The 27,138-nt window shown below is 43.1% G+C and overlaps 1 protein-coding gene across 2 annotated transcripts in view; it reads right to left on the minus strand.

The window, feature by feature from the left end:
• The window catches only part of KCNH1 (potassium voltage-gated channel subfamily H member 1), a 316,249-nt gene that overhangs the window by 246,717 nt on the left and 42,394 nt on the right, over window positions 1-27,138 (minus strand). For both annotated transcript variants that reach the window (XR_013231140.1, XM_077338430.1), the window contains exons 4-6: window positions 19,586-19,714; window positions 11,303-11,421; window positions 1,938-2,330 (exon numbers count right to left, since the gene is read on the minus strand). Coding sequence is in view for 1 of the 2 variants with exons in the window: in XM_077338430.1 (XP_077194545.1) it covers window positions 1,938-2,330; window positions 11,303-11,421; window positions 19,586-19,714 (641 nt within the window). In the remaining variant the exon portion in view is untranslated. The remainder of the gene's footprint in view (window positions 1-1,937; window positions 2,331-11,302; window positions 11,422-19,585; window positions 19,715-27,138) is intronic.

The following is a 27,138-nucleotide window of genomic DNA, read 5'->3' on the forward strand; positions in this document are numbered from 1 at the left end:
TGAAGAGGTGATTTTATAATGTTTTTCTATGCCATGTTGAAGTCCTCAGGCATTCAAGGGTCAGAACATTCACAATTTGTTAGAGGTCCACCTTGCATGTCTAGGGGATTTAGAAAGAAAGAAAGAAAGAAAGAAAGAAAGAAAGAAAGAAAGAAAGAAAGAAAGAAAGAAAGAAAGAAAGAAAGAAAGAAAGAAAGAAAGAAAGAAAGAAAGAAAGAAAGAAAGAAAGAAAGAAAGAACCCACACGATGCCTCAGAGGCCATAATACAAGATTAAGCATCTAGATAGGCCCAGAGATATAGGCAGGTTGTGTATGATCTCTGTTTTCCATGCCCTGAAGCCTCCCATGCAGGAGCTGAGTTCTCCAGTAATTCCCAAGGTTTATTCTGACAATCAGCTTGATTTCTGGCATTTCAGCCGAGATATAGACTGAGGATGGATCCAATGGTATTCCTTAAGGACTGAACTCGTAAGGATCAAAAATATTGTATGATTCCCCCAAATTATTTTAAGTACTTTCGTATTGTATATCTGTAACAGGAAGCAATGTCTTTTGAAGTGTACCTACATTTTTATAGTGAACACCAAGAATATGAATAAAAAATCGCAACAATTTGAATAAACATATATGCAGATTCCCCCAAGCAATGTGTAAGTGGTTTAGGAAAGACACCAGTCTGGGTGTAGCATATCTGGAAAAAATGCCTTCTCTTGATATGACTCTGTTGAGATGCACAGCTGAAACTTTGCTCTGCATTCAGCCCCTTTTGATACTGAATTATATTGTACTTCTATTGTACTTTTGTATTGTATAGTACTTATATTGTACTTTTATACGCCATTAAAGGCTTGTTGTTGTTGTAGATACTGAATTCTTTCAGTTCTCCTTCTAAAATTTCATCCCTGAAGAGAGCCAAAAAGCTTCAGCATGTTAAGGATTCAGGAGGGTTGATTAAATATTTCCAGTTCCGCTAGTTTTGTGGGTGCTGTTGATTTGATGATATGCTTGGTGGTTTGATTGTCTATTGTATTTTACTGACTGCTTTTTTCTAAAAGGTTTTTTTTAATGGTTACTGATTTATAGCAAACTGCATTGCCCTTCAGACCAGAGATTTTAAAATAAATCAAGTCCCTGTGGGCAGCAGGAGCATGAAAAAGGCAAACATAAGGAAAGTAATTCTTTCTCTTAGCTATTTGCTTTCTAGGGGGGCATTTGGAACACTGAAAATGTACAGGAAGAGAATGAATCATGGATACTCAGTACTGAACAAAGAGTTTTTTCTTAAGGTTTTGCTGCTGAACATCAGCTTCTAGCTAGTTAGGCAGTCATTTATGAGTTTAAAGCTTTTGAAATCTGATTTCTTATTTCAAAAGGACCAGGTAAAGCCCTAGAAGAAAATAGCAAGATATCAGTATTTGTATAGCCACAAATCTGTATATAAATATTAGACACCAACTTGTTTAACTTGCCACATTCCTAAAAGAAAATATAATCCTGTTTTGTGAAGTAGTACTGTCAATTAAAGAGCCTCTTGTGGCGCAGAGTGGTAAGACAGCCGTCTGAAAACTTTGCCTATGAGGCTGGGAGTTCAATCCCAGCAGCCGGCTCAAGGTCGACTCAGCCTTCCATCCTTCCGAGGTCGGTAAAATGAGTACCCAGCTTGCTGGGGGGTAAACGGTAATGACTGGGGAAGGCACTGGCAAACCACCCCGTATTGAGTCTGCCATGAAAATGCTAGAGGGCGTCACCCCAAAGGTCAGACATGACTCGGTGCTTGCACAGGGGCTACCTTTACCTTTACCTTACTGTCAATTGACTTCATGATAAAGGTGCTAATTTATAGATATGTGTTTAGTCAAATAGTGACAAGTCTTAGCCCAGCAAACCTCCCCCTGTTTCAAACAAGACCCATATAAAATAAAATTTATGTACTCACTTCATCAACATTCTCAAATGCATTGATGACATCATATGGCAAACAGGACAGGAGGTCAATCACAAACCATGTCTTCAGGTAGTTCATGCGGATCAACTTTGGGTCAGAGATTACCTCTCCAGCTGGCCCAACAAAAGTGGTATGGAAATTCAGAACAATGTCTACCAGAAAAATGACATCGACAATGCTGTCCACTACCAGCCAGGCCACATTGTTCTGCTTGGTTTTAAAGGAAACATTGTAAGGGACCAAAATAGCTGTGTAGAAGGTTAAAATCAGGATGACCCAGTCCCAGGTGGTCTTGAAAACACAGTAATGTAAAATGATATGTGGTGGAGTCTTTGGTGCCTCTTGCTTGTATTGAGGGAGGATTTCAGAACCTAACTGAAGTACCTGTGAAAATAGAGGACAATAAGTGGAAATATCTTAAAACCCTTTAATATTCCTAAATTATTTTTTTCTTACTATGTTTAAAAGCATATTTTCTTACTTCGCTCAAAAGCTCCAAGAAATTATCAAGTATTCACACGTTCAACAAAACACCAGGTGTACGACAAAACCCACAACAACACAGCATTGTTAAAACTGAAGTCAATTTTAAAAGCTGAATTCTACTAAACTAGAAAAGGCTTTTAAAAACCACAAAACTTTCATGTATGCAGTGACCACACTTATTTGGTGAAGAGAAAGCAAACACCAAGCTGCCTTGAATAGTAAAATAACGAGCAACAATCACTTTGACTCTCTGACAGATTGCACAAAGGATGAAGCCTAAATTAATTAGCTGAACAAAAGATACTAAAGCAATTCATTTTTAAACTGGATAGTAACAATTTAAGAGGCAGTGTAGTAACAGTGTTTTAGAATGTCAGTCTAGGACAGGCTTTCTCAACCAGGGTTTTGTGAACCCCTAGGGCAGTGGTTCTCAACATGGGGGTCAGGACCCCTTTGGGGGTCGAACAGGGGTCACAGAAGGGCAAGCAGCTTGGCCGGGGAGGGCGCCTCCACTGTTGCCACTCCTACTGCAAGCGCCCACACTCAGCCACTAGCTACTCCAGCGGCACCACTAGCACAGCGCAGTCTCTCGCCGGGCACTGCAGTTGGCGGCGCACTTCGGTGGCCTCAGGCTCCAAGCGGTGGTGGCACAGCTCCTGCAGTTGTGCACCCAGCCTCTCCAGGTGTGCCCACTTGCCCCGCAGCACATCCAGCTCCAGCGCTGCCTCCCTGCAGGCCTGGATCAGCTCAGCCACCACCAGCCACAGCTCAGCCATCTCCTCCTCCTCTGCGGGCTGCCACTCCTGCCCGTGCCATGCCACTAGCTCCTGTGCCAGGTGCCCATTCTCCTCCTCCAGTGCCTGCCCCACGTAGGCGTGCAGGCGGCAGTTCAGCTCCTGCAGCTCACCCTGCATGGCCCTGGCAACTGGCATGCCCACTCTGGTGCACTGCTTTGGGTCTGGCCCCAGCTGGGCAGGGAGACAGTGGCTGAGGCTGGGCAGCCCGAGGAGGCAGCCGGAGAGCGAACCCAGCTGGACATGTGCCCCAGCCTGGCCCAGATGCAATGAGAAGCTCTGCTCTGTGTTGCCCCCCCCCCCAAATCATGGGTTTTCTTGGCTTCTCCTACACCCTTCTCTCCAAGGGGGACCCAAAGTGGCCCATATCCCTTTACTGATGTCTCCAAATCAAATTTGTCTGTGGGTGGGTGCCTGCACATGAAAGCTGAATAAAATTTGTTGGTCTTAAAAGTCCCTCTGGACTCAATTTTTGTTCTTCCAAATAATTGGTTTTCATTACTCAGTTCATACACCACCCTTCTCTCCAAGGGGATCCCAAAGTGGCCGACATCGCTCCTCTTCCATTTTATCCACACAACAGCCTTGTGGGGTAGATTGAGATAGAACATTAGTCTGTCTGGAGCAGCAGAAAAGAGCGAGATCCACATGGTGGGACAAGAGGCTGAACTGAACTGAGAAACCCCATGGGGAAAAAACAATTTATATACAATCATGAACAATGGATCTTCACGCCATTGGTCAGCTTGGATTTAATTTATGTGGAAGAACATTTCCATAATTGTATGGTCGGGGGTCACCACACCATGAGGAACTTTATTATTATTATTATTATTATTATTATTATTATTATTATTATTATTATTTCGATTTATTTCCCGCCACTCCCAAATGGCTTGTGGCAGGTTACAGTGTCTTAAAACCCCATTAAAACTCCCATTAAAAGACTTTAAAATGTCACAACATGGTGGCACAATAATAAGATCCCCTTCCTACCCCCTTCCTAAAAAAGGGGGGGTGGAGGAGAAGGAGGTCAACGATGTTCAAGAAGATGCCTGGGGGAGAGCAGTCGATGTACCCCAGCAGCCCCAGCCTCAACCGTAGACCTAGCGGAAGAGCTCCGTCTTGCAGGCCCTGCGGAACGTTGAAAGGTCCCGCAGGGCCCGCAGCTCTCCCGGGAGCTCATTCCACCAGGTGGGGGCCAGGACCGAAAAGGCCCTGGCCCTGGTCGAGGCTAGGCGTGCTTCCCTAGGGCCAGGAACGACCAGAAGATTCTCACTCGCAGAGCGCAGAGCCCTGCGGGGGGCATAGTTGCTCATTATTTTACTAAAGGGTTGTGGCATTAGGAAGGTTGAGAACCACTGTCCTAGGATTTCTTGATGGCCCTGGAAGGGTTTCCTGGATGCCTGGAAGTTAATTATTTTTTTATACATTTTAAAAAAATGTTAAACATTAGTTGGGTGATATGACCATATCACCCCCCGCAAAAAAAAAAACAACTGGCTAATGATGGGCTTGGAGGGGGTGGGAAGGTGAAGGGGCTCCAGGTGAGCATGTACGCAGCTGTGCTTCCCAATCATATTCTGCACAATTGCACTACTCTTGCAGTTTCTCCAAGCGTAAAGAATTTTTCAGGGGTTTCTCAATGGAAAAAAAGCTGAAAAAGTCTGGTTTAGGATATTGAATCTGTCATGGCAGCTCACTGCATGACCTTAGATCAGTAAACATCTCTCAGCCTAACCTAATTTCCAGAGTTTTGTTGTGAGGATATATTGTAGAGGGGAAACCGATGTTGCAAGCCACACTGGGGGGAAAAATTCTTATTTTAGAAATTAAGCAGTGAAGGCTAGATATGAATATATATAAATACTTTAAAAAATACAAGATGCAAAATTAGATGTGGGTTCTATATTGTAAGCTAGCATTAAAGTTTGATATGGGATACATTTATGCATATATTTATGGTTAGTGTTATAGTGCTATAAGAAGTTCAAAGAAATGGTTTTAGTATAGATTTTGCCAAGTTTCTTATATGTGTCATTATTCCTTGTTGATTATGAATACTGACAAGCAGTATTCATAATCAACAAGTAACAATTGTATTTTATGTGTACTATTAAGACCTTTTATGGTTGAAATATAACAGAAATCAAGTCATCTGTAACTAAATTCTTGCTTATCCAAACACAAGTGCATAAAGTGTCAGAGAATCTGTGTGCAGCTAGACGTGGATTTTAATAAAATTTTCTGTGTTTGCGAAAGACAAGTTTGCAACTGAGTGCTTTCATTAAGTCGTGTTGTCAAGACAAGCTGAAAAACAACTCCTTTATTGCTTATATAGATAGAAAATGTGTCATACTTTTGTTTATACAGAACCACAGTAGAATCCAAAAACAATACAGACAACAGTTAATCAAGGAAATGACTGAAGGTCAAATTATACAAGCATGTAGATTCATGCAGTGGGTTGGGAGCATATGAGGTTGCTACTGAATTCACAACTGAGAATGTTAGGGGTGTCAACTTCCAGGTGGAGTCTGGAGCTCTCTGGGAATTACAAGAGATCTCCAGATCTATCTCCAATTCTCCAGGAATTTCCCAAGGTAGAGCTGGCAACCTAGTACTCATGGAAAATTGCTGGCATGATTGGCTCAGTCATACAGCAGCAACCTTTTCCCCAGTCAAACAAACAGCACTGATGGTGAACAGATGTGGAAGCAGCAATTCACTTAAGGGGATCCTCAGTCTAAGCACTTTTTAGATATGAAGATAGGTCAGTGGTAGCCCCGCAAGCGCCTACACCTCACAGTCATAAAGGATTGCTGATTTATAGTCTCAAACAATGCATTACATAGCACCAGACAAAGTGGAGAAACAGCTTTCCAATTAAAAATGAAGGGCAAAACCCCACCATCTAAAAAGGTGAAATATTGTACTGTGGTGCAGGGCCCAAACATTGGGTGGGAGGCGCAAATCTGCTGGGCCACAAGGGTCCAAAGCAGTCCAAGATGGTCCTGCAAATATATCAACACAATATTTCAGCAGTTTTTCTTTTCCTCATGATGAGTAATTTTTCTTTTCTTTTCCCCATCTGAACGCCGTACCTTCCCCGTCCCAGATAAATGGATGCTGACTGTATTTGCTGAGAGATACATTCTACACAAAACCAGAGACACACTTTGCAATGTTCCCGTTCCCAGAATGGACTCCTAAAACAAAACACTGAGAAAGTCTGTTCCTGCCAAAATGTCATAAATAGTTGTTCATAAAGACCACATTTTATAGAAGCAAATTTACTGTTTAATATGTGTTGCCAAAAAATTATTATTTTAGAAATTAAGCAGTGAAGGCTAGATAGGAATCCTGGGAGGCAGATGGAGGGAATGAGCAGTGGGGGATGGAAAGAGAGTCAAAGTATGAAAAGCCGACAGGGGTGGGGGAACTGAGAAAGGAAGACAAAAAAGTAGAAAGCTTTGGCCAGAAATAAGTGCTTAAATGGATTATGGAGAAGGGAATCTGAAGTCTGTATTTGTGCAAGGGAGGGAAATAGTTATGGGCTGGTCATACGAGATAAGAGATAAATTATGAACTAAGTCCTAGAGGTCTGTGCTATTTAATATGTGCTAACCTAATTATGCCCTGACCTGGATGGCCCAGGCCAGCCCAGACTTGTCAGCTCTTGAAAGTTAAGTAGGGTTGTACCTGTTTAGTTTTTGACTGGGAGGCCACCAAGGCAGGGTTCCAATACAGAAGCTGTAAATGGCAAACCACCTCTGTACCCCTCTTGCTTTGAAAAGCCTAGGGTTGCAACTTAACAAGACTTACTTTCTTCTTCCTCCTCCTGCTCCACCACCACCACTACCACCACCACCAAAGTAATTGTTAGCAATCTCAGAGTTCAGTGCTCAAAAGAGTTACACCCTTCTAGAGCCATTGCAGTCTACTCTGCTGTACATTGCACTGCAAGCTGTGGTCTTTCTGAAGAACTGCAAAAAAACAAAAGTTGCCTTCAGAAAGTAAGAGTATGGACATCAAACCATGATAGAGAAAAACACAAGGACCCTTGACAAATTTGAAGGGCACAACCCTACCATCTAAGTTGTGAGACAGATTCTGGATGATGCTATGACATATCCCTCTCTACACCCTTCCTCATATTGAAGTAAATTTTCCCTCCAAAATGAAGCTCACTGTCCCACCCAGTCACTGTTTGGTCTCTTTGGATTTATTCAGCCCTGGGAGCATCTGGGAAGGAGGACAGCCATGTTTTCTTTTCTTTCTTTTTTAAATAAGCAAACAAATAAAAGAGCTTATTTACAAAGAGGTGAGGGATGTTGGGATTGAGGAACCAGTTTAGTTTTTACAAATCAGTTCATTCTTATTTCTAATTTGCAGTTACAGATGTTAAAGTTCTTTTCAAATTGAGAGGTTTCTCTTTTGTATTTATCTTTGTGAGTTTCACTGAACTATTTTCGGGTTCTTAGAAAGTGAACACTCTGAGCACATACCACAACTTTCTCCCTTACTGGATGAACCAGATTCCCACTTCTGAAATGACAAGCTCTACCTCATATACATGTATCTTCAGAAATACTTCCTGATTTTCCCTCACCAACTAAGCAGGGTTCCACCTTCTCTTCCTTAGAAGGTTTTACCTCACACTTTGGCTTAATTTGGGAGCAAACACCTGCCTACCCAAATTCTCTCTGCCAAATAACTTACCTAGTTGACCAGACACTGTGTGGATTTACTCTGTCAATCCAAAACCCAGTACTCTCACTGGAGTTTCTCCCTGGATACTTTTTTCAGCTAAGAATTTGTCAGGCTTTTCTCTGGCCAGTCTCAGACTGAACTAAAACTCCCTTTTCCACAGCCAACTCCCAACAATTCCCAATCAGTGGTGGTTTCAGTGGCTCATATTGCCAAGTGAGGATTTTTAACCCTTTACTCACTGCTGTTGTTGTTTCAACACTAAGAGCCTTATTTTCTAAGTGCTGGCCACCATAGATGTTTCAGCAATTAGGGAAATACACTCTGTATTACTTCTTCACATGTACTGAGCTCCATAATTGAAAACAAGTTCCACAGGCAGAGCACTGCAGAGCCTTCTGTCCTTGTATAGCTGGAAATGCATCTGAAAGATCAATGTTTAAAAAGAATCACCACATTTATGCATCTTCTTCACATTGCCTTCAATTACCATGCTATACCAATAGAGATCCTATGTCTGGCTACTTTGTTGAACACCACAACATTCAATTATCAGTTCCCAAAACTCTGCAAACACTCCAACTGGAAGCATGATTTAATATTGTAAAGATGACAATGTGAATGCAAGGCAGATTAAAGGCTGTTTGGAAATCTCCCCAAGGCATAAGACACTCATACTGAAATGTTTTCATAGAAAAATACTGGTGCAAACTCTTTCTCCACTCAAACATTTGGCAGGCAAGAACTGTGAAACTGAAAGTCAAAGTAAACAGAAGACCAGTGGCATCTTAAATGAAAAAAGTGTCATTAGACTCCTGTTTAATATCACTGCAACAGACTAACGTGATAATCCCCTGGAAACTGGAAGTAGTATTTTGTATACTAAAGATGGTTGATAGAACTTCCCTCTCTCTATGGACTTTAATGGTAGATGGACACACCACTACTAACCTCAGAAGAATGAATTAATGTTCCAGAAATGAAATACTAGAGAGTGCAAAGCAGCACAGATTATATTAACAACAAACGTTTGGTTCCGCATTGTACTGCACAGCTGCAAATTATGGGATGTCTTTGTTGAAAAAGCCATCTATTTGTCTTTCCAGAAGTCTTACAAGCAGACTGCAAGTTGAGTGCAGTTCAGTCAATTATGAAACAAGGAAGAGACAAGGTGTCTATTGCACATCAGTAAAAGAGGACTGGAGAGGTAATGAATGTATCCGAAGCACATCTGACTCAATGTAGATGAGGACTAATACCTGATGCGATGGTGAAGAATTCAGATCTTTCTTTTTCTGTCTGACATTCTTTCAACATTGTTTTAGTGTCTCAGCAACACATTTCATTTTCTGGTGTTCTTTGTTGCGCTAAAGCTCAGAACTGAGTCCAGTATAGTCAGAATATTTAATGCATTCTTAACTGTCAATTAATTATCACAGTCTAAAATATGCAAGCATTTTACATTTTGCATTTTGATGCTTAGGTAAACATACACTAAAAGCGGAACACTTTATGTAGACAGGCAGTTGAGAAATATTCCAAATTAGCACACTGGTTCATAATCCTCAAATGTGAATTTTACACTCAGCAACATGTTGTTTGTGTGTGCTTAGCTGCATCCTCCAACTCACAAGCTGAAGAACACCTGCCCCAGATTATGGGATGGCCTCTAAGTATGGCTCAGGAACTGTGATCGTAAAATTGCCACCATTGTTGTGGTTTACATGGGCACAATTAGTTGGGACACTATATCCCCCATCCGGGAGCAATATAAAATGCACAACAGCAGTAGGAAAACTGTAACAATAATTAAAGCTACCCCCACAGCATCCCTAGTCAAGTACTTAGCTGTTCACAGTGCCTCTCACTGATAATGCCTCCACAACATCTATGCACGAAGGCATCCGTCTACCATGGTAACAGCAAGGATGCCACAACGACTTTACAGAAACCAATCTATACCCTCTCCCACATAAAATACACTAGCATGCTTTCAGAATGAACCCCAGAATTTCCCTTAGCTCAGCTGACACCACAGTCCACAAAGATACATGCATATATTAACAAATGATGCTACTTTATCCTGAGTCAAACAATTAGTTCATCTAACTCAGTATTGTTTACATTGACTGGCAGACCCTCTCCAGAACATCAGACAAAAAAAGATCATTCCTGTAAAACTGGAGAAAGCACTGCTTGAGCCTGAGACCTGTGCAATGTTTATGTTCTACGGCTGAATCACAGCTCCTCCCTGAGACACGATGGCAGTAATCTATGCTGACAGTAAAAATATGCAACTTTGAACACCCTTGCAGCCTAAGGATGATCCTTTTGTCAGGGCAATAGATCAGGCACAAAATAATGGTCATCACAATCACAACAAAACAGCTAAATCTGAAGCCTACAGGGTCTCCCATCTTGGGGAAGGGGTGCCATGGTGTCACATGACCATTCAGCAGACAACACTGATGGCTGCACACAATACATTTATCTGTATCTTTTCATTGGAGGGACAATTTGTGCCTGCATCAGAGGAGGGGAAAACAAGGCTGATTTGAGGGCATTGGCCTAACACTGGCTGTCAGGCAGTCAGCTTTCAAGCAGCTTCCTGCAGTCCACCCCAGATGTTGGAATGGGTGGTACAGGGCTGCAGGCTTGTGTGCTGGCACACAGCTCAGATTGAAAGGAGTAGGCTGAAGAGGTGCTTAACATTCAGCAACTCTCTTGGCATAGAGGAGGGTAGAAAATATACCATAAAAGTAGAATGTCCAGGAAAACAGGATTGTCTTCCCTTTCCACTTAAAAGCTGCCAAAGGAAGGAATATTCTACAGCCAGAATGCCACTGATAGACTCTCACACATACTTGGAGCAGATCTTAAAGTATCAAGAAATTAATATGGGAGCAGGCAATCCTTTAAAGACTATATTCCCCAAACAACATTAATGTATTTACTTCACTGCCTTTATTCCAAATGGTAATCCAAAGCAGCTTATATCTTTCTCCTCCATTTATCCTCACAACAACCCTATGAAGTAGGTTAGCATGAGAGTGTACGACTGGCCCAAGCTTCCATAGCAGAGTAGCGACTCAAACATGAGTCTCCTAGTCTGACACTCTAACCATGAATTCAATTAGGATGCACTCTTATTCGATAAATGCATGGATTACAAAATAGTGAATTTAAAGTCCAAGGATCTAAATCTGTGTTTTCTCCCTACTAAGTTTAAATAACTGTTTAAAACAATATACCCTTAACCCAAATACCATAAGTTATTATTTAGCCCGAACAAGTAATTTGTTCCAATTGTTATGCATAATTTATTCAGTTCCAATAATCTGGTGGGGAAAAGAAATCAGACATTACCTCAGCAAGACGGGAATGCTTATGAACATTCTCTCCTTTCTGTACACTGGGAGCAAGCTGCTGCAGGACTCCCCGACTGCTCGTAAGTGCACGTGTCAAGCGAGCAAACTTTCCCCAGCCTAAAAACAGTTCAAGGAATCACAGGAACAACTGGTTATATTTAATAGCCTCTCACATTATTAAACAATGCTGTGAACAAAAAGCCACCCTACTTAGGCAGATTGTGAGTGGGTGGGCAGGAAGGGCTGTGTCAGTGTTTGGCTCTGTGGCCCTTTCTGCATGCCTATGGAAATGCCAATCACCCCTTTGGGGTCAGAAAGCAAATTTCCTCCAGGCCAGATTGGTCAGGGATTCTCATTCTGGGTATCATCTAGGCATGGAATTGGAGTCATCCTGCATTTTTTCCTTGGGCTAGATGACCCTGGAGATCCCTTCCAGTTCTATGATTCTATGCTTATGATTCTACTAAAAAGCTAATTGCAATTTAACTTATTTTGAGCAAATGACTAGTTTACACGATTAAGAATCAGCAACAGTATTTCTTGGTGCTGGCCATGGTGCTGAAATTAGTATGGCTTTCATAAAGATGAGAGGAAATTGCTCTCTTTCTTTTACATTTATGCTACATTCAGACTCTGGTCATAAACACAAGCCAGTAGCATAGGGAATCTTGTTGGCATGAGTCTCTTGATTTTTATCACCAACATTAAAAAGAGAACATGGTTTAGGGTGACACAGTAGAAAGCAATGGACCTGTGTTCTGCACCTATGACATGTCAGCTGTTTTCCATAAGCAGCCATTGGCAAATAAATGCATTTGGATGCAACTTATGTTGTGGCATGTGAGTCTTCTTTCTGAGAGGGGAAAAATTAAAAACCGCAGTGACATGCCGAAGTCTTTGGATGTGCCTGAAATAGTACTTTGGACGATGCTTGAATCTTCAGCAACTAAATAGTTTGTCCTAGCAACAGAGTATCTTCTTTGATAACTGTTTTTAACATCTGCCTATGAAACTGATGTGAAACAGACTTTTTTTGTCTGATTAATACAAACTAATGCATATATAATCTATCATTCTTTGAGTTGAATAATATTTAAAATGCTGACAAATGATTGCTTCGTGAACTGTATTTGGATATTTTAACTGAGTAAGTTTCAAACTGTTACTGTTGGATAAAATGAAGAAAGTCTCAATTTAATGTCTACTCATAATGATTCTAAATATTAAAAGACAGACAACAGTGATGCTACATTTACAGCAAAATTATAATGCATTATTGATAAAAATATTTCAGTATCAGGTAAGTTATCTGCAGGTGAAAGGAGAACAATGGAAAATAAATTGGATACTCTCAAAAATAAGCTCATAATCTAGTAGAATATAAGGCTAAATTCAACAATCAATGATAAATCTGACTCCTGATTAATTTAATTTGAAAACCTAGGAAATGTGGAAGATGATGATGCAGTTGTCCTTTAGAGCAGCTGTCCCCAACCTCCAGTCTGGGAACCGGTCCCGGTCCGTGGATCAGTCGGTACTGGGCCACGGCTCCTCCTTGTCCTCCTCCCCAGCTGTTGCCTCGGAGGCTGCCCTGCCACTCTGCCACCAGCTCACCTTTGGTGCTCTCCAGCGGTCGCAATGGCTGGGGCTCCCCCTCGGCGTGGCACTACACAGCTGCTGCTGGCAGCGTTCCCACAAGTGGCCAGTGGGAAGTCAGGGGCGCCGGCGGGAAAGCAAGCTGAGTAGGGGCTCAGGCAGCGTCCCTCGGCAAAAGACTACCCCCCTGGGCCTCAGTAAAATTGTCAAGCATTGACCAGTCCCCAGTGATAAAAAGGTTGGGAACCGCTGCTTTAGAGCAGGGGTCGTCAAACCCCGGTCCACGGCCCGGTATCGGGCCACGAAGGCCTTGGTATCAGGCTGCCAGCCTGCCTCACACCCCCCCCCCCGTGCCTGCCTCATCCACCCCCGCAGCGAGAAGCTCGCCACGCTCCAAGCAAAGCAGCCGCCAAAATGGCCGCTTCGCTCGTGGCCCGGCTAGCTTCTTGCTGTGAGAGGGGGGGGAGAGGCAGGCGCGGCCTCCAGCACGCCAGCAGACACAAACACGCATGCGCGGAGCTACCGCACATGCGCGTTAGCCCCCCCTGCTGGTGAAAACCTGCATGCGTGGCTACTCTGTATATGCGCATTAGCTCCACCTGTGGGCCGCACCCGCGGATCGGGCCGCGCCCGCGAGCCGCGCCCGGCCGCGCCCGTGGGCCGCACCCGCGGATCGGGCCGCGGCCGCGAGCCGCGCCCGCCCGCGCCCGTGGGCCGTACCCGCGGATCGGGCCGCGCCCGCGAGCCGCGCCCGGCCGCGCCCGTTGATCGGGCCGCACCCGCGGGCCGCGCAGGCGCGGCCGGCCCTCCCCGCAGTAAGTAGCTTCCCGGGTTTTTTACTGCGGGGGTTTTTTACTGCGGGGGGGGCGGGGAGAGGGAGCCGCGGCCCGGCGCCTTGGCCTTTGCGGCCCGGCACCGGGCCGCGGCCCGCAGGTTGGGGACCACTGGCCCAAAGTATGCAAATTTAGTTTCTTGATGGGATTTGTGATTGAGAGAAGGTGTGTCCTTTTGAAAATAATTCATGTTATACAATTGAATAAATAAAGTTAGTATGATTTGTGAATATTCTGTCTGGCTACTTGGAATATTTACTAAGGAAGTACAGAATGATGGAACTTAAATTTTCTTTGGGGTGTGGAATCTCTGCATCATTGTGGCTGTATTAGCACTCTAGTTTGAATATTATTAGATTAAATATTATGGTATGTTTTAATACTCTTTTATAGGTTTTATTTCAAAAATGATAAAATGAAGCTGGCATGCTGTTGTTTGTACATATGGATTGTGGTCCATTGCCACTCAGGCACAAAGCTGTCAATTTCAGTGGTTAGAGCTACAATGAACCTGTGTCCCTGCCAAGTCATATTTTGGAGGGACATTTGGTTCTCAGACCTTCTCTAATTTGTTGTTTATGATTAATTATTACTAGGATGGTGCTGTTGTTTGCTTGTGTGATCTGGTGTTTTATTTGGTATTTGGTCTTTACATTGTATTTTGTTGCCAGCTATTTGTTATACATCACCTGGTAAGGGTCCCTGAATGCCATTTTAGTAGAAAGGCATGGTAGAAAAACTGACAAATAAATAAAACAACCACTTACTTTTAGAGCATGTAAGCATAAGAACTATTTCCTTTGGGGTAGTCAATTCACTGTGTGACTGTCCTCTGAGGACTGCTGTACTTTTGCATCACTAGTTGCAATTACATTGGATATGGGGAAACATCAGAATACCTACCCTCATCAAGGCCAGAACAGAAGTCATTCTGAGTCACATTGCATAACCACTTCTATAGGTGGGTTCTTTTAGTTCCCAGAAACCCTTCATTATTTAGTTCTCATAGTCTACTAGTAGCTTTCTACTAATAACTTTCAGCACACATTTTGGGCATTACTGCACTAAACTAAAAATCCAGATCAAAGAATTGTACTATGTGGAATCTTGTTAGTTGTACAGAAATTTTCAGTACCACAAAATGTGTCTGCTACACAATTTAAATAATAATCCCATCGAAACTTTCAGAAAACTATAGAGTAAAATTGTTATAAATATATAGTTTTGTACTTTGTATCCTGCATGGTTTCAAGTACAGTGCAATACTAGAAGTGAATTCCTATTTGAAAAAATATTTAAATGCAGTATTTCTACAATCTCTGTAAAGTACTGCTAGCCCTTAGATAAGAGGAAGAACAAAATTATAGAACAAATCAGAAAGAAGAATCAGTATTGTCATTGCACATGCAGAACAGCATGAAAGAACAAAGGTTAACCAGAGGGCAGGTCATAATCAGTAACATCTGTAATAGAACATGGATTGAAGATACCCCATTGCACTTTAGAATGCAGAAATCCATGTTTACATCCACTTAAACTTATTACAACACATTACTATAGAAGCCTGAGGAGAGACATAGCAGTCTGCCTTACACACAAAATAGACAAGGACTGATTATTCTCATTAGCTGGTGAAGACAGAGAAAAATGCAATGGATTTCGAGATTATAATACAGAATGCAAATGGTAGGGGAAATATTTCTTTTGGAAAATTCAGGATAAGATTAAGAGAAGGCAGAAAATTCAAGACTGTTTTTGAAACTCTCCTCAGCTTTTGGCAGTTTCTAAAAATGCCCCAAATGCCAAAAGGTTAGCAAAAATCCTTTGCATGAGATTAAGTGCCTCTCTGGATCCCAAAAACATAAAAATCAAGAACTTATTACCAAATACCACATGCAGAATGTATAACCTAACTGCGACACAGCTGTTTTCAGCCCCTTGATCAACACTAATCAATACATCTGTTCAGCAGCTTCTCCACATTTTGTGTATTTCCCCCAAATGGCTACTTAGCCTTAAGTACATCTAATGACTGGTTCAAACCCTAAGAGTTCTAGTTAACTGTGACAGGGAACAGCTGATCAAAACTGAAAGCATGGACAACCACTACTCAGCCCAGGCTGCATGAAAATTAACACAAAGTACACAGATCATTAAATATCTCCCAAAGTAAGGCCATGCATTTGTAATTCAGAATATTTGATACTGTCTCATACTGAGTAAGATCTATCTCTGTACTCCTTGCTCTAAGGATTGACATCTGATAGACTCTGGTCCTGTAACCTGGCTCCCTAAGCCTTAGGGAAGGGCTGTGGCTCAGAGAGGGATGGGCTGTGGGTCAGTGAAAGATTGTCTGGTTTGCAAGCAGAAGTTCCCAGGATCAATCTGCAGTATCTCCAGTTTTAAAAAAGATCAGGTAAAAGGTGATGTGAAAGACCTAAGAGACCTGCTGCCAGTCAGAATAGACATTACTGACCTTGATAGACTAGTGGTGACTCACTAGAAGGCACCTACAAGTGTCCTTGTATTCCCTACACACATCTTCAAGAGGCAATCCGATAGTAGAAAAGGCATGTGAGGGACACCAAGAAGAGGCAAGAAGTATAAAGGAAGGAGCAAAGCACATGAATTTAGTTTCCCTCAGAGTCCTTGTCCTACTTCAGAATTCAGCAATCTCATTTTGTTTGTGATGTAACTAGTTTGAACTGTTTTCAAGGTCTTCTGTTTGATGCTTTCTCTTCTAAAGGAGATCCACTTAAAAGCATATTTGTATAATTTACAACATGATTGAATAAATTAGGTGGCTTTTAAAAGTGAGCCAATTCCATCGTGTGCATAACAAAAAGAAACTAGAGTTAGACACTTATGAGGTACAAAAGCTCAATAATTTCTTTAAACATTAGCATTCATGGCATCAGTAGATGATAGATTCCCCTAATGAATAGCACTTTGTGCCATTTCATCTGAATCTCTCTGTGCCATCTCTAGATAATTGCTTTGTTCAGAGATAACATGAAACCATGGTTTATTTTAACTATGGTTAGTTTGTGAAACCAGGATGCAGCTCACAGAGATCATCTGAATGCTAGTTTTCTTTGATGAGGATTGATTTAATTTCCTTCTCTTTGTTGCCTGAGGGGATGTCACTAAAGACTAAAAGGTAAAGGTATCCCCTGTGCAAGCACTGAGTCATGTCTGACCCTTGGGGTGACGCCCTCCAGCGTTTTCATGGCAGACTCAATACGGGGTGGTTTGCCAGTGCCTTCCCCAGTCATTACCATTTACCCCCCAGCAAGCTGGGTACTCATTTTACCGACCTCGGAAGGATGGAAGGCTGAGTCAACCTTGAACCGGCTGCTGGGATTGAACTCCCAGCCTCATGGGCAAAGCTTTCAGACGGCTGCCTTACCACTCTGCGCCACAAGAGGCACTAAAGACTAAGCCAGGATTAAACCAGGAAGTCTGTAATTAGGCATCATATAAAACCATAAATAGAATAACTGTGGTTAATAAGCCAACTTCAGATCTTGGCTTTAGATCAGATTTTGAGGGACCTAACTATAAATAGTGGAGTGGCCTGCATTCAGACAATCATAATAATAGCAATTAATTTAATTAATCCATGGTTTTATGAATTATTGAGGCAACAGATGCCTATTCACTTCTGTGGGGTTTTGATCTTCTACAGATATTGTGCAATTGTTTGGCAGGTCTAAAATCATGACCACATCAATCTGCATTATACTAATCATGTTCACAGTTTATAGTGAATGCACATACATTTTTTCTCTTTATATGTGTGTTGTATACTTTCATGTTAGGTTAAATGCATCTACAGTTAAATTTATGATTTCAACTCCACATTTATTTGGAGATGAGTCCCTAGTTTCATTTGTATAATGAATGCAAGTTGTCTCATTCTTACAAACAGGTACATACCTGTACATTCAGGACGTACATGTTTTCAAATATGACCAGGGCTACCACTGGCTTCTCAAGGTCATTATTGTCTATTCTGACAGGACTCAAATAGAAAACTCACATTCCCTACTACCTGATACTTTTAACAGAAATGTCAGATACTCAACCTGAGACCTTCTGCATACAGGACAGATACTTTACCATATGAACCCTCTCCCACTTAATAAATTCCCAATTTTTTTTGCACTGATAGCACAACTGTAACACAGAAAGTCATAATAATACTTTACTCAGTCAGTTAGTCAGATTATTGTACCCAGTTCTGGACATTCATGGATCTCAACCCAAAAACAGAACATTAAAAGGAGAACCAGACCACAATGACATAATACAAAGAAACATATAGACAGTAATTATGAAGTTTGGTGTACATACCAAGCAAATAAAAAAGTATTAGGAGGGGCACATTGGTGTCAGTTAGCACCTCAGTTCTATCTTATTTCTTGGTTGCATTTCTTGGCCTTCCCTTCTACTTTCCAAGAAGCTCAGGGAGGCATGCTGTGACAAGAAACCATTGTTGTTCTACTCTCCTTGTATTTCTAGAAAGCTAGTGAAAACAGCTCTTTTTAAAAAGTTGCCCTGCTGGAATTAGTTGTTAGAAACTAGAGAACTCTCTGGAATAGGGGTCCTTGACATTTATAAGGCTCTGGGCACCACTGAAATCTTGAGGGGGGTTGTGCGAGCACTGCCTCAAATGGCTACCATGGAGGGCAGAGCCAAACACAAAATGGCTGCTAAAGAAGGTGGAGCTAAAACTATATATCTCTCCTTACTTTACAAAATAATTGCAAAAGGGTAATAAAAAGAAATGAAGGAAAGTTGGGGTGAAGAAGGGGAGCATGCAGAAGGAATGGAATCACACATTGACTAAGGAGAGGCCAAGTGCTTACCAGCCATCCTAATCTTACAGAGGTTGTTACTGCTGTTGCATGGATGATCCCTTTCATTTGAATGGAAGCAGCTAATAACAAGTTTAGTCTGAGAGTAGCCCTGCCCACTTACTGAGAAGCTTTGGGAGTACCAGAGGAGGCCCATGCCCACAGGCACCATGTTGGGGTTTATCAGCCAATATCACCCAAATAGGAAGTAGCAGTACAGAACAACCATGGGGATCTGAATTTGAATTTCTTATTCCTGAACTACTTCTACATAGTTTCCAAAGCTACCCTCCCACTGTATGTAATTCTACTATTGTACAGCAATGGGTATCATTTACGTTCTTCCCTCAGTGGTACTAAATCGTTTACCACTCACTATAGATTATGCTGCTGAGGAGAGCAAACACATTGATAAAAGATATTGTGCACTGAGGACCTATAAACAAATGCTGATAGAATCAGCTAAGATCAAGGCACAATAAACAAGTAAAAAGATTTCTGAAATTGTTCTTACATAATATTGGAGGGAACTCTTTTGTTTGAATCTCATGTATAACATTTAGCACAGGGATAGTAAAGCCTAGCCAAGAGAGATTACTGACATTAGACCTTCCTAAGGAAACAGAAAGAATAGTTAACTTTAAAATGAATGTGCCCTTTCTTGTATCATTCCCAACTTTTCACCCATATCCAGTGTCTGCCATAGCAGTTAGGTAGCAAAAGTTAGCATATAAAGCTTTGTATAATATTGTGATTATTAGACATTATAATCTGTTAATTGCCACCACTGGCCGCAGATACTGGTTGGAAAGCTGGCAACCCCCAAGTGGTGCTCAGTGTACTGCAAATACAGGCACAATACAGGTACCTCGTTCTCATTCTTAATCATTCTGAAGATAAACTAAAATTCAGGAAAATGGTGTCACACTGGCAGGTTTTGGGTACAAAATTAAAAATATTAAAATATGCATTAGTATAAAACAAATAACAAACCTTTGCAGGAATCGTCTTCAATAGGCTGTTTGAAAGCTGTAATATCACTGAAAGTGCAAAGAAATAAAACCACTTTATCCTGTTCATTTCGAATGGGAGCTATTTTCACAAAGAACCAAACAGGTGTCCCTGGAGGAAAGACAACATGGAAAAGCTGGTCAGCAACATAAGATCTGGATAATATAGCTTTACAAGAAAGCCATGAGAAGAATCAACTGTTTTGCAACCAGAGAGAAAGAGCAAGCAGGGATGGTGTTTGCCAATGGGCAACTGGGGCAGCTAACCAGGGACCCAATTCTGGAAGGGGACTTGACTTCCAACAATCCTGGGGAAAGAAGAGTAGTCTCTTGCCATCACCCTTATTCACCCTATCTGAAGCATTAAGGCAGTAACTGCAGCAATGCCATCCCTTGCTTGGCCCTGGCAGGGGGTAACAGTGGGGCAGCATTTACTCTGGTGCCTCATCCTGTACCACAGAATCATCCAGGGACCCAGAATCACTAAGATCTCCCCACTAGGGGCAAGGTTAAAGCAGCTGCAGAAAAGAAGGGCAGTATTATCTTAAGGAGAGTTACCCTCTTCTAAGCCTGCTGAAGCCAATGTGACATGAGTCAGGAAATCTAGACTCCCTTTTCAGTTTGGGATAAATTGGCATCTCTGTTTTCCGCTTCGTGCAATGCATGTATACTAGCTAGAGTTTCAAAGCCTAATTTAGAAATGCAATGGCCTCTTTAAGCAAGGCAGATGGCAGATTTGAAATAAAATCTCTGCAATTTAAAGATGACAAGTCTGTGCTCATAGAAAATTAGCATATCACAGAAAGGCCACTCAACCAGTCTTCTCCTTGATGTGCCAATTTTCTGTTGTGAAGAGAATTTTCTTTTTCTGTGTGGGCACATTGAAAGGGTAACCCCTTCACTTGCAGTGAGTATTACAATCCAGAAAAGGGTATTCCGTGTGTTTTTGCAACCAATCAGCTTTGATTCTGATACACAAGAATCTGCTGAGAGGTAAATAGCGTGGATATCCAAAATCTGATTTGAAAATGTGAAAATTAACATTCCAACCAAGAATACAGGGTAATTAATTTACTGTATTACAATATCTAAAAGTATGGAGGAGATAGTGCTGAAAGTAGCTATTTTGCCAGAGTTCTTTCTATAGCTCTTCAATTTGCATGCCATTAAAAAGTCCTCTCTCTCTCTGCTCTTTCAAAATATTACGAGTCAATGAAGGCCAGTTTTTGCTAAGGAAGTCATTATGCCCTGTCGGAAAGGAAACTCTAATGTGCTTGGTTTGTACAAATCTGGAGGGACACAGAAGATCCCGGATTCAATCCCCGTCATTTTTAGTTTAAAGAATAAATTGGTAGATGATTGAAAAGCCCTCTGCTTGAGACCTGCTGGAAAGCTTCTGCCAGCTTAAGTAGACAATACGGACCCCATTGGACTAATGGTCCAATTCAATGTAAGGCAATTTCACGTGCTTTCATTTACATTTGATTACTTTTCAGGATTTGGAATAGCACCTTTCTTGGTTCTGATGACCAATAGCAATATCAAGGCACAAGCAATGAAGTAAATTCTCCACAGGCATATCAGAGTCTCTTGTATATTGGAATCCTGCCATCAGTTGATACTAGGAAGTGATCTGAACAGGCTTCCTCAGGAGGTGGTGGGTTCTCCATCTTTGGAGATTTTAAAATAGAGGCTGGATAGCCATCTGACGGAGAGGCTGATTCTGTGAAGGCGCCAGGGGGTGGCAGGTTACAATGGATGAGCGACAAGGATGTGAGTGTCCTGCATAGTGCAGGGGGTTGGACTAGATGACCCAGGAGATCCCTTCCAACTCTATGATTCTAGAAAGTGATTTTACAGAAAATCCAGCAGATATTTTTACTGTTTCAAATACCTGCACAATTTGTTTGACCCAAGAGCAGAATGAAATAAACAAAGGAATCTGTACCAAGGGCACTGACAAGTCTCTTAACTGTTTTTAAAAGTACCATGTGTCTCTCAACACATGCACACATTTGTGACCCTATAATACAGCTGCTGAAAACATCTGTGGGAAGCAGTTTGGGCTCAGTGGATACTGTAATCACATAATGAGAGCCATGTATAGTCTGTGCATGATTCATGAGTTAGGGTGGGACCTGTCCTGGATAAAGCCCTGGACTGGCCGCCCAGATGGTTCGCCGCCAGGAAAAGAGCAGGGCCGCCGCATCGAAGACACAGTGGCCCTGCTCCTTTCCCACCGCTGGAACATCGCCCTTGCCTGCGGAGAGGCTGCCCGTGAAAGGAGCACAGCAGCCGCGTCACCAACGGCACGGCCCTGCTCCTTTCCACCAACCCAGCTCGCTGACTCGCCAGCACCGGCCAGGGGCCTTTGTGGAGCCTTCCCACAGCCCTCCTCCCCAGGACACGCTTCCAGCTTGGAATGCCACCACTGCGATCAGCCGCCTGCCAGGAGGCGCCAGGCCACGGTGTTGCAGGACGGTGCCCCTCAACCCGGCACTACGCAAACGGTAAGCCTACCCACCAAACCCCTCCAACCCCCCCCAATGACCCCGCTCGCTGCCGCTTCCCACTCTCCAGACACCCCCCCACACCCATTCCCATGCATCACCGACCCGCACCCCCACTCTCCATTCACTGCACCCGACCACACCCTTGGCCGACTGCCCCCTCGCCCCTACTTACCCATCCACTGGCCTACCCCTTTGCCTCACGTCCTGGCCACGCTGCAACACAGCCGCGGACAGGCCGTGCGATCTGCCAGGCTGCCGCCACTAGCTCACACTGAACTACGCATTCGCGGAGCTCTGTGCATGCCTGGTTCCTGTCCCCCATGGGTGCTCCCCTGCTCCACCCCGTAGACACACCAGACATGCGCCAACTGCGGCACATGCCTGGTCCCGTCCCCGTCGCCCCATCACCACCTACCCCCACCAACCTTCGCGCTGCCTGGGAGCGGCCCGAGCCACCGAAAGATTGCCCCAGGATTCCCTGAAACCGCCAGATGCCGTGCCTGCCAATGCTCTGAGGTAGGCGCCACCATGGGGTGGCAGTCCAGCCAGCACCCACAGGCCAGCCTCCACAGCAGGGGCACCCACAACCAGCCAGAGAGCCACCCGAACCCCCACAGTACACCATCTAGCGCCCACTGTATTCACAGCACAGCAGGCTTACTTTCTAGTAGAATCATAGAGTTGGAAGGGGCCATCCAGGCCATCTAGTCCAACCCCCTGCTCAATGCAGAATCAGCCCAAAGCATCCTAAACTTGTTTAGGTTCAACACCAGCCACCCAGTGAAAGCCAGTAGGGTATAACACAAACTAGAGTCTAGGATACTCAAGTACAAAGCAGCAGCCTGCCATGGCAACTCACTAGTTAATGTTAGGTTAGTCACATATTTTCAGCCTAATTTACCTCATAAGGTTGTTGTCAGGAAGAAAAGGAGGAAAGGAAAGTTATGCAAGCTTCTTTAGCCCACAGTGTAGAGAAAGGCAAGATATAAATGATGTAAATAAGTAAGAGAGATGAAGAGAAGGGGGGAGAGCAGATACAGGGATGAAACAGGAAAGAAGCGAAGAAATGGAGATGGCTAGAAGAAGAGGAAATGAAAATAATGCAGGGGAATGTGAGGTGCCCCTTGCAAGTCCTTGAAGGGCCATAGTTTCCCCAGGTAGAGGCTGCTAGAGAGAGTGGAGCTGAAGACAGTGGGGCAGGTAAAAGTACCGTATTTGCCGGCGTATAAGATGACTGGGCATATAAGACGATCCCCCAACATTTCCACTCAAAATATAGAGTTTGTTACATTACATTACAGTACTATGGGCCACTATGGGCAGCTATGTCTATCCCAACTGAAGTGCACCCGGCGTATAGGATGACCTGGAGGCATGTTTTTCAGGGGGGAAAAGTAGTCTTATACGCCAGCAAATACTGTAGATTGGATGTTGGGCAGGGAAGAGAGAAGAAAGCCTGAGCCTCCGGGGAGGGCGGTATAGAAGTATGAAAAATAAATAAATAAATAAAAGAGGAAAGTGTTACCCAAACTGAACTCAGAGAAAAGGAAATTGATTCTAAAATGGGTTCCAGGAAGGAATAATATTTAGTTAGTTAGTTAGTTAGTTAGTTAGTTAGTTAGTTAGTTAGTTAGTTAGTTAGTTAGTTAGTTAGTTAGTTAGTTAGTTAGTTAGTTAATTTAGACTTATTACCCGCCGCTCCCAGAACCAGCTCATGGTGGGGTACAATCTGTCCATAATAAAACCCCCATTAAACCCCATTAAAATATTCTAGGACATAAAAACCATGCAACAGAATCAATATCCCAAAAAGCCATGGAGGTATTCAAACTCCTAACCCCCCCCCCATAAACATCTGCACAGAGGAGTGGGAAGAGGGAACACTGATGACAGAGGCTTAGCATCGCTTATCACCACTTAGCACCAGGGGGCCCAACCAGATCTTCTCGCAACGGCAGCCTCAACCATAAACATGGTGGAAGAGCTCTGTTTTGCAGGCCCTGCAGAACACCAAAAGCTTCCACAGGGCCCATAGCTCCTCTGGGAGCTCATTGCACCAGGTGGGGCCAGGAGCCAAAAAGGCCCTGGCCCTAGTTGAGGCCAGGCGTGCTTCCCTGGGGCCGGGGACTTCCAGCAAGTTGGTACTCGCAGAGCATAAAGCTCGTAAGTCTAAATATACCAGGATGCATCTCAGTAGGACACTCCAAAATAAAAGTAGAAAGAAAAAGATTGAGAGAGTGATTGAAATGTAAATAAATAAATTTATTTTATACAAAATAAGATGGGGGAATGTAAAGAACCTACACTAACCACCTGGGAAATAATTCTCTAAATATCACACACACACCAACAAAAGGGCACATTTATAAAGAGTAGGAAGAAGGAAATCAGGAAGTTTTAGGGAAGGAACACATGGCCTGAAATCCAGGGCTTGAAATCTGTAGAGATACAGGGCTTTTAGGGAGGAGAAAGAGGACATAATGAACATAAGTGATGCCATGCTGGATCAGGCCAATGGCCCATCTAATCCAACACTCCATATTACACAATGACCAAATTCCAGATGTCATCAGGAGGTCCACCAGAGGGCCAGAACAACAGAAGCCTTCCCACAGTGCCTCCCACCCAACACCAAGGTAGAGAGCATCGCTGCCTCAAACATGTTCCATATATCTTGTGGCAAAAAGCCGCTGATGGACCTCTGCTTCAAACATTTATTCAGTCCCCTTTTGAAGTTCACTCCACTTAGTGCCACTAATTCCAGCAGCAATGAATTCCATGTGCTAATTACTCTTTGTGTGAAGAAGCATTTCCTTTTATCTGTTCAAAATGCCCTGCCAAGAGAGATCAGCAGAACACTCTGCCAGACAGAGCTGTTCCACCAGGCCTATTATCAAGGTCCTGATAGGCCACCAAAAATGCAAGCCTCACTGCTGGAAACCCAGGGAAGATCTCTAAGGACCTGACTTAACTCCAACCAAAACTAGTTAGAGGCAACTGAAACACAAGGGGCTTTTTGCACGCCTTCAAAATAGCACAATGGTTGCCAATTGAAAACGCTACTGATTTGCTGTTTTGCACAACGTCGTCGACAATCTGCCACACACCTGAAACCAATCTGCAAAAAGCGCTTCCTTGTAGCGCTTTCAGGGAAATCCCCAAAAGTGGATTCACCCTCCGGAAAGCGATACACTCCTGCAACCAATCTGCAACACTAGCGAAAAAGACCTGTGCATTAACATTGTTGCGGTTTCTTCAAAGTCCCTCCTCCTGAGCCTGTCCTCCAAACTTCCGGCGAACTGTTCGCCATTTTTTTTTCTCCGAGCGAGCAGGGATAACGCACCAGCGAGCCTCTTTCAGTTTAGAGGCTTCCCTGGCTTCAGTCCCTCCCCTTCAGTCACTAAGCACACACATTTTACACATTTATTCAGCCGAAAATCGGGCCCGTGAGAGGGGGGGAGGGGGGGATTTCTTTTTTCCACTCGGAGGCAGCGTGGCCACGATCAAATGACAGCTCAAACAGAGGCTTCCCCAGCTTCAGTCCCTCCCCTTCAGTCACTAAGCACACTTCAGTCACTAAGCACACTACTAAGCAGTCACTTTATTTTTTACACAGTCATTCAGCCGAAAATCGGGCCCATGAGGGGGGGGGGTTCACTCGGAGGCAGCGTGTCAACGATCAAATGACAGCTCAAACACCCCAGGCAGCTGGATGGGTCTCTCCGTTGCAACGAATCTACACAGATTCGTTACAATGGGTGTGTTTTTTTTTTTTAAAAACCTTTCTTAAAGGGAAAGGGGCTGTTTGGGAGCATGCTAACGGCTGCCCATTGGCTGCTTGACGGCCAGGGGCGGGATGAGCTCGGCAATAGCGCTTCCTTTCTAGCGATTTCTGCCGAGACCAGAAGCCTGTGGGAAACGCTACAAAACGCAACTGGATACCACTACAAAGGCAGGTATGCATAACGACGAATTCCACTATTTTAAATGGCGATTTTTCATTCAGTGACCAATTTGCTACAAAGATCCCGGTGCGTAAAGCCCCCAAATATTTTATTGAATATTTATATATGCTTTATTGATTACCATTTTATTATGTTATCTGCCTTGAGTATTCAGGAAGAGTTGGTCATAAAAATTAAGTTTTTAAAAAAATTAATTAATTAATTAATTTAATTAATTAATTAATTTAAAACTACTGCTCATCAATCTCATTGAGTCACCATGAGTTCTTGTGTTATGACAAAGGGGGGAAAGTACTTCTTTCTCTACCTCCTCTAGCGCATGCATAAGTTAATAAACCTCTGTCATGTCACCTCCCAGTCATCATTTAAGCTAAAGAGCCCTACATTCTTTAGCCTTTCTCCATAGGGAAAGTGTTCAATCATTATAGTTACCCTTTTTTGCACTTTTTCATTGTTATAACATATTTTTCAGGAGTGGAGATCAGAACTGTATAAATTATTCCAGTTTATATAGGGGCATTATTATATTAGTTGATTTGTTTTCGGTTCCTTTCCTAATAATAACGACTTTCTGGAAAACTAGGTAAACAACTTCTATTGGGTTACCCTTGTCCACATGTTTTTCGCCCTATCAAAGAACTTTAAAAGTTCAGTAAAACAAGATCTTCCCTGCCAGAATCCATGCTGTTTCTTCCTAAATAGCTTATATCCATCAATGGATTCAATGGAGAGCCAATTTGGTGTAGTGGTTAGGAGTGCGGACTTCTAATCTGGCATGCTGGGTTCAGTTCTGCAGCCAGCTGGGTGACCCTGGGATCGCCATGGCACTGATAAAACTGTTCTGACTGAGCAGTGATATCAGGGCTCTCTCAGCCTCACCCACCCCACAGGGTGTCTGTTGTGGGGAGAGGAAAGGGAAGGCAACTGTAAGCCACTTTGAGCCTCCTTCGGGTAGAGAAAAGTGGCATATAAGAACCAACTCTTCTTCTTCAGTAGCTTATGTCCATCTTTAATAACGGATTCCTTCAACTTATCTGGTATCAACATTAGACTGACTG

Source organism: Paroedura picta, chromosome 1, assembly GCF_049243985.1.
Source record: "Paroedura picta isolate Pp20150507F chromosome 1, Ppicta_v3.0, whole genome shotgun sequence".
NCBI lineage: Eukaryota > Metazoa > Chordata > Lepidosauria > Squamata > Gekkonidae > Paroedura > Paroedura picta.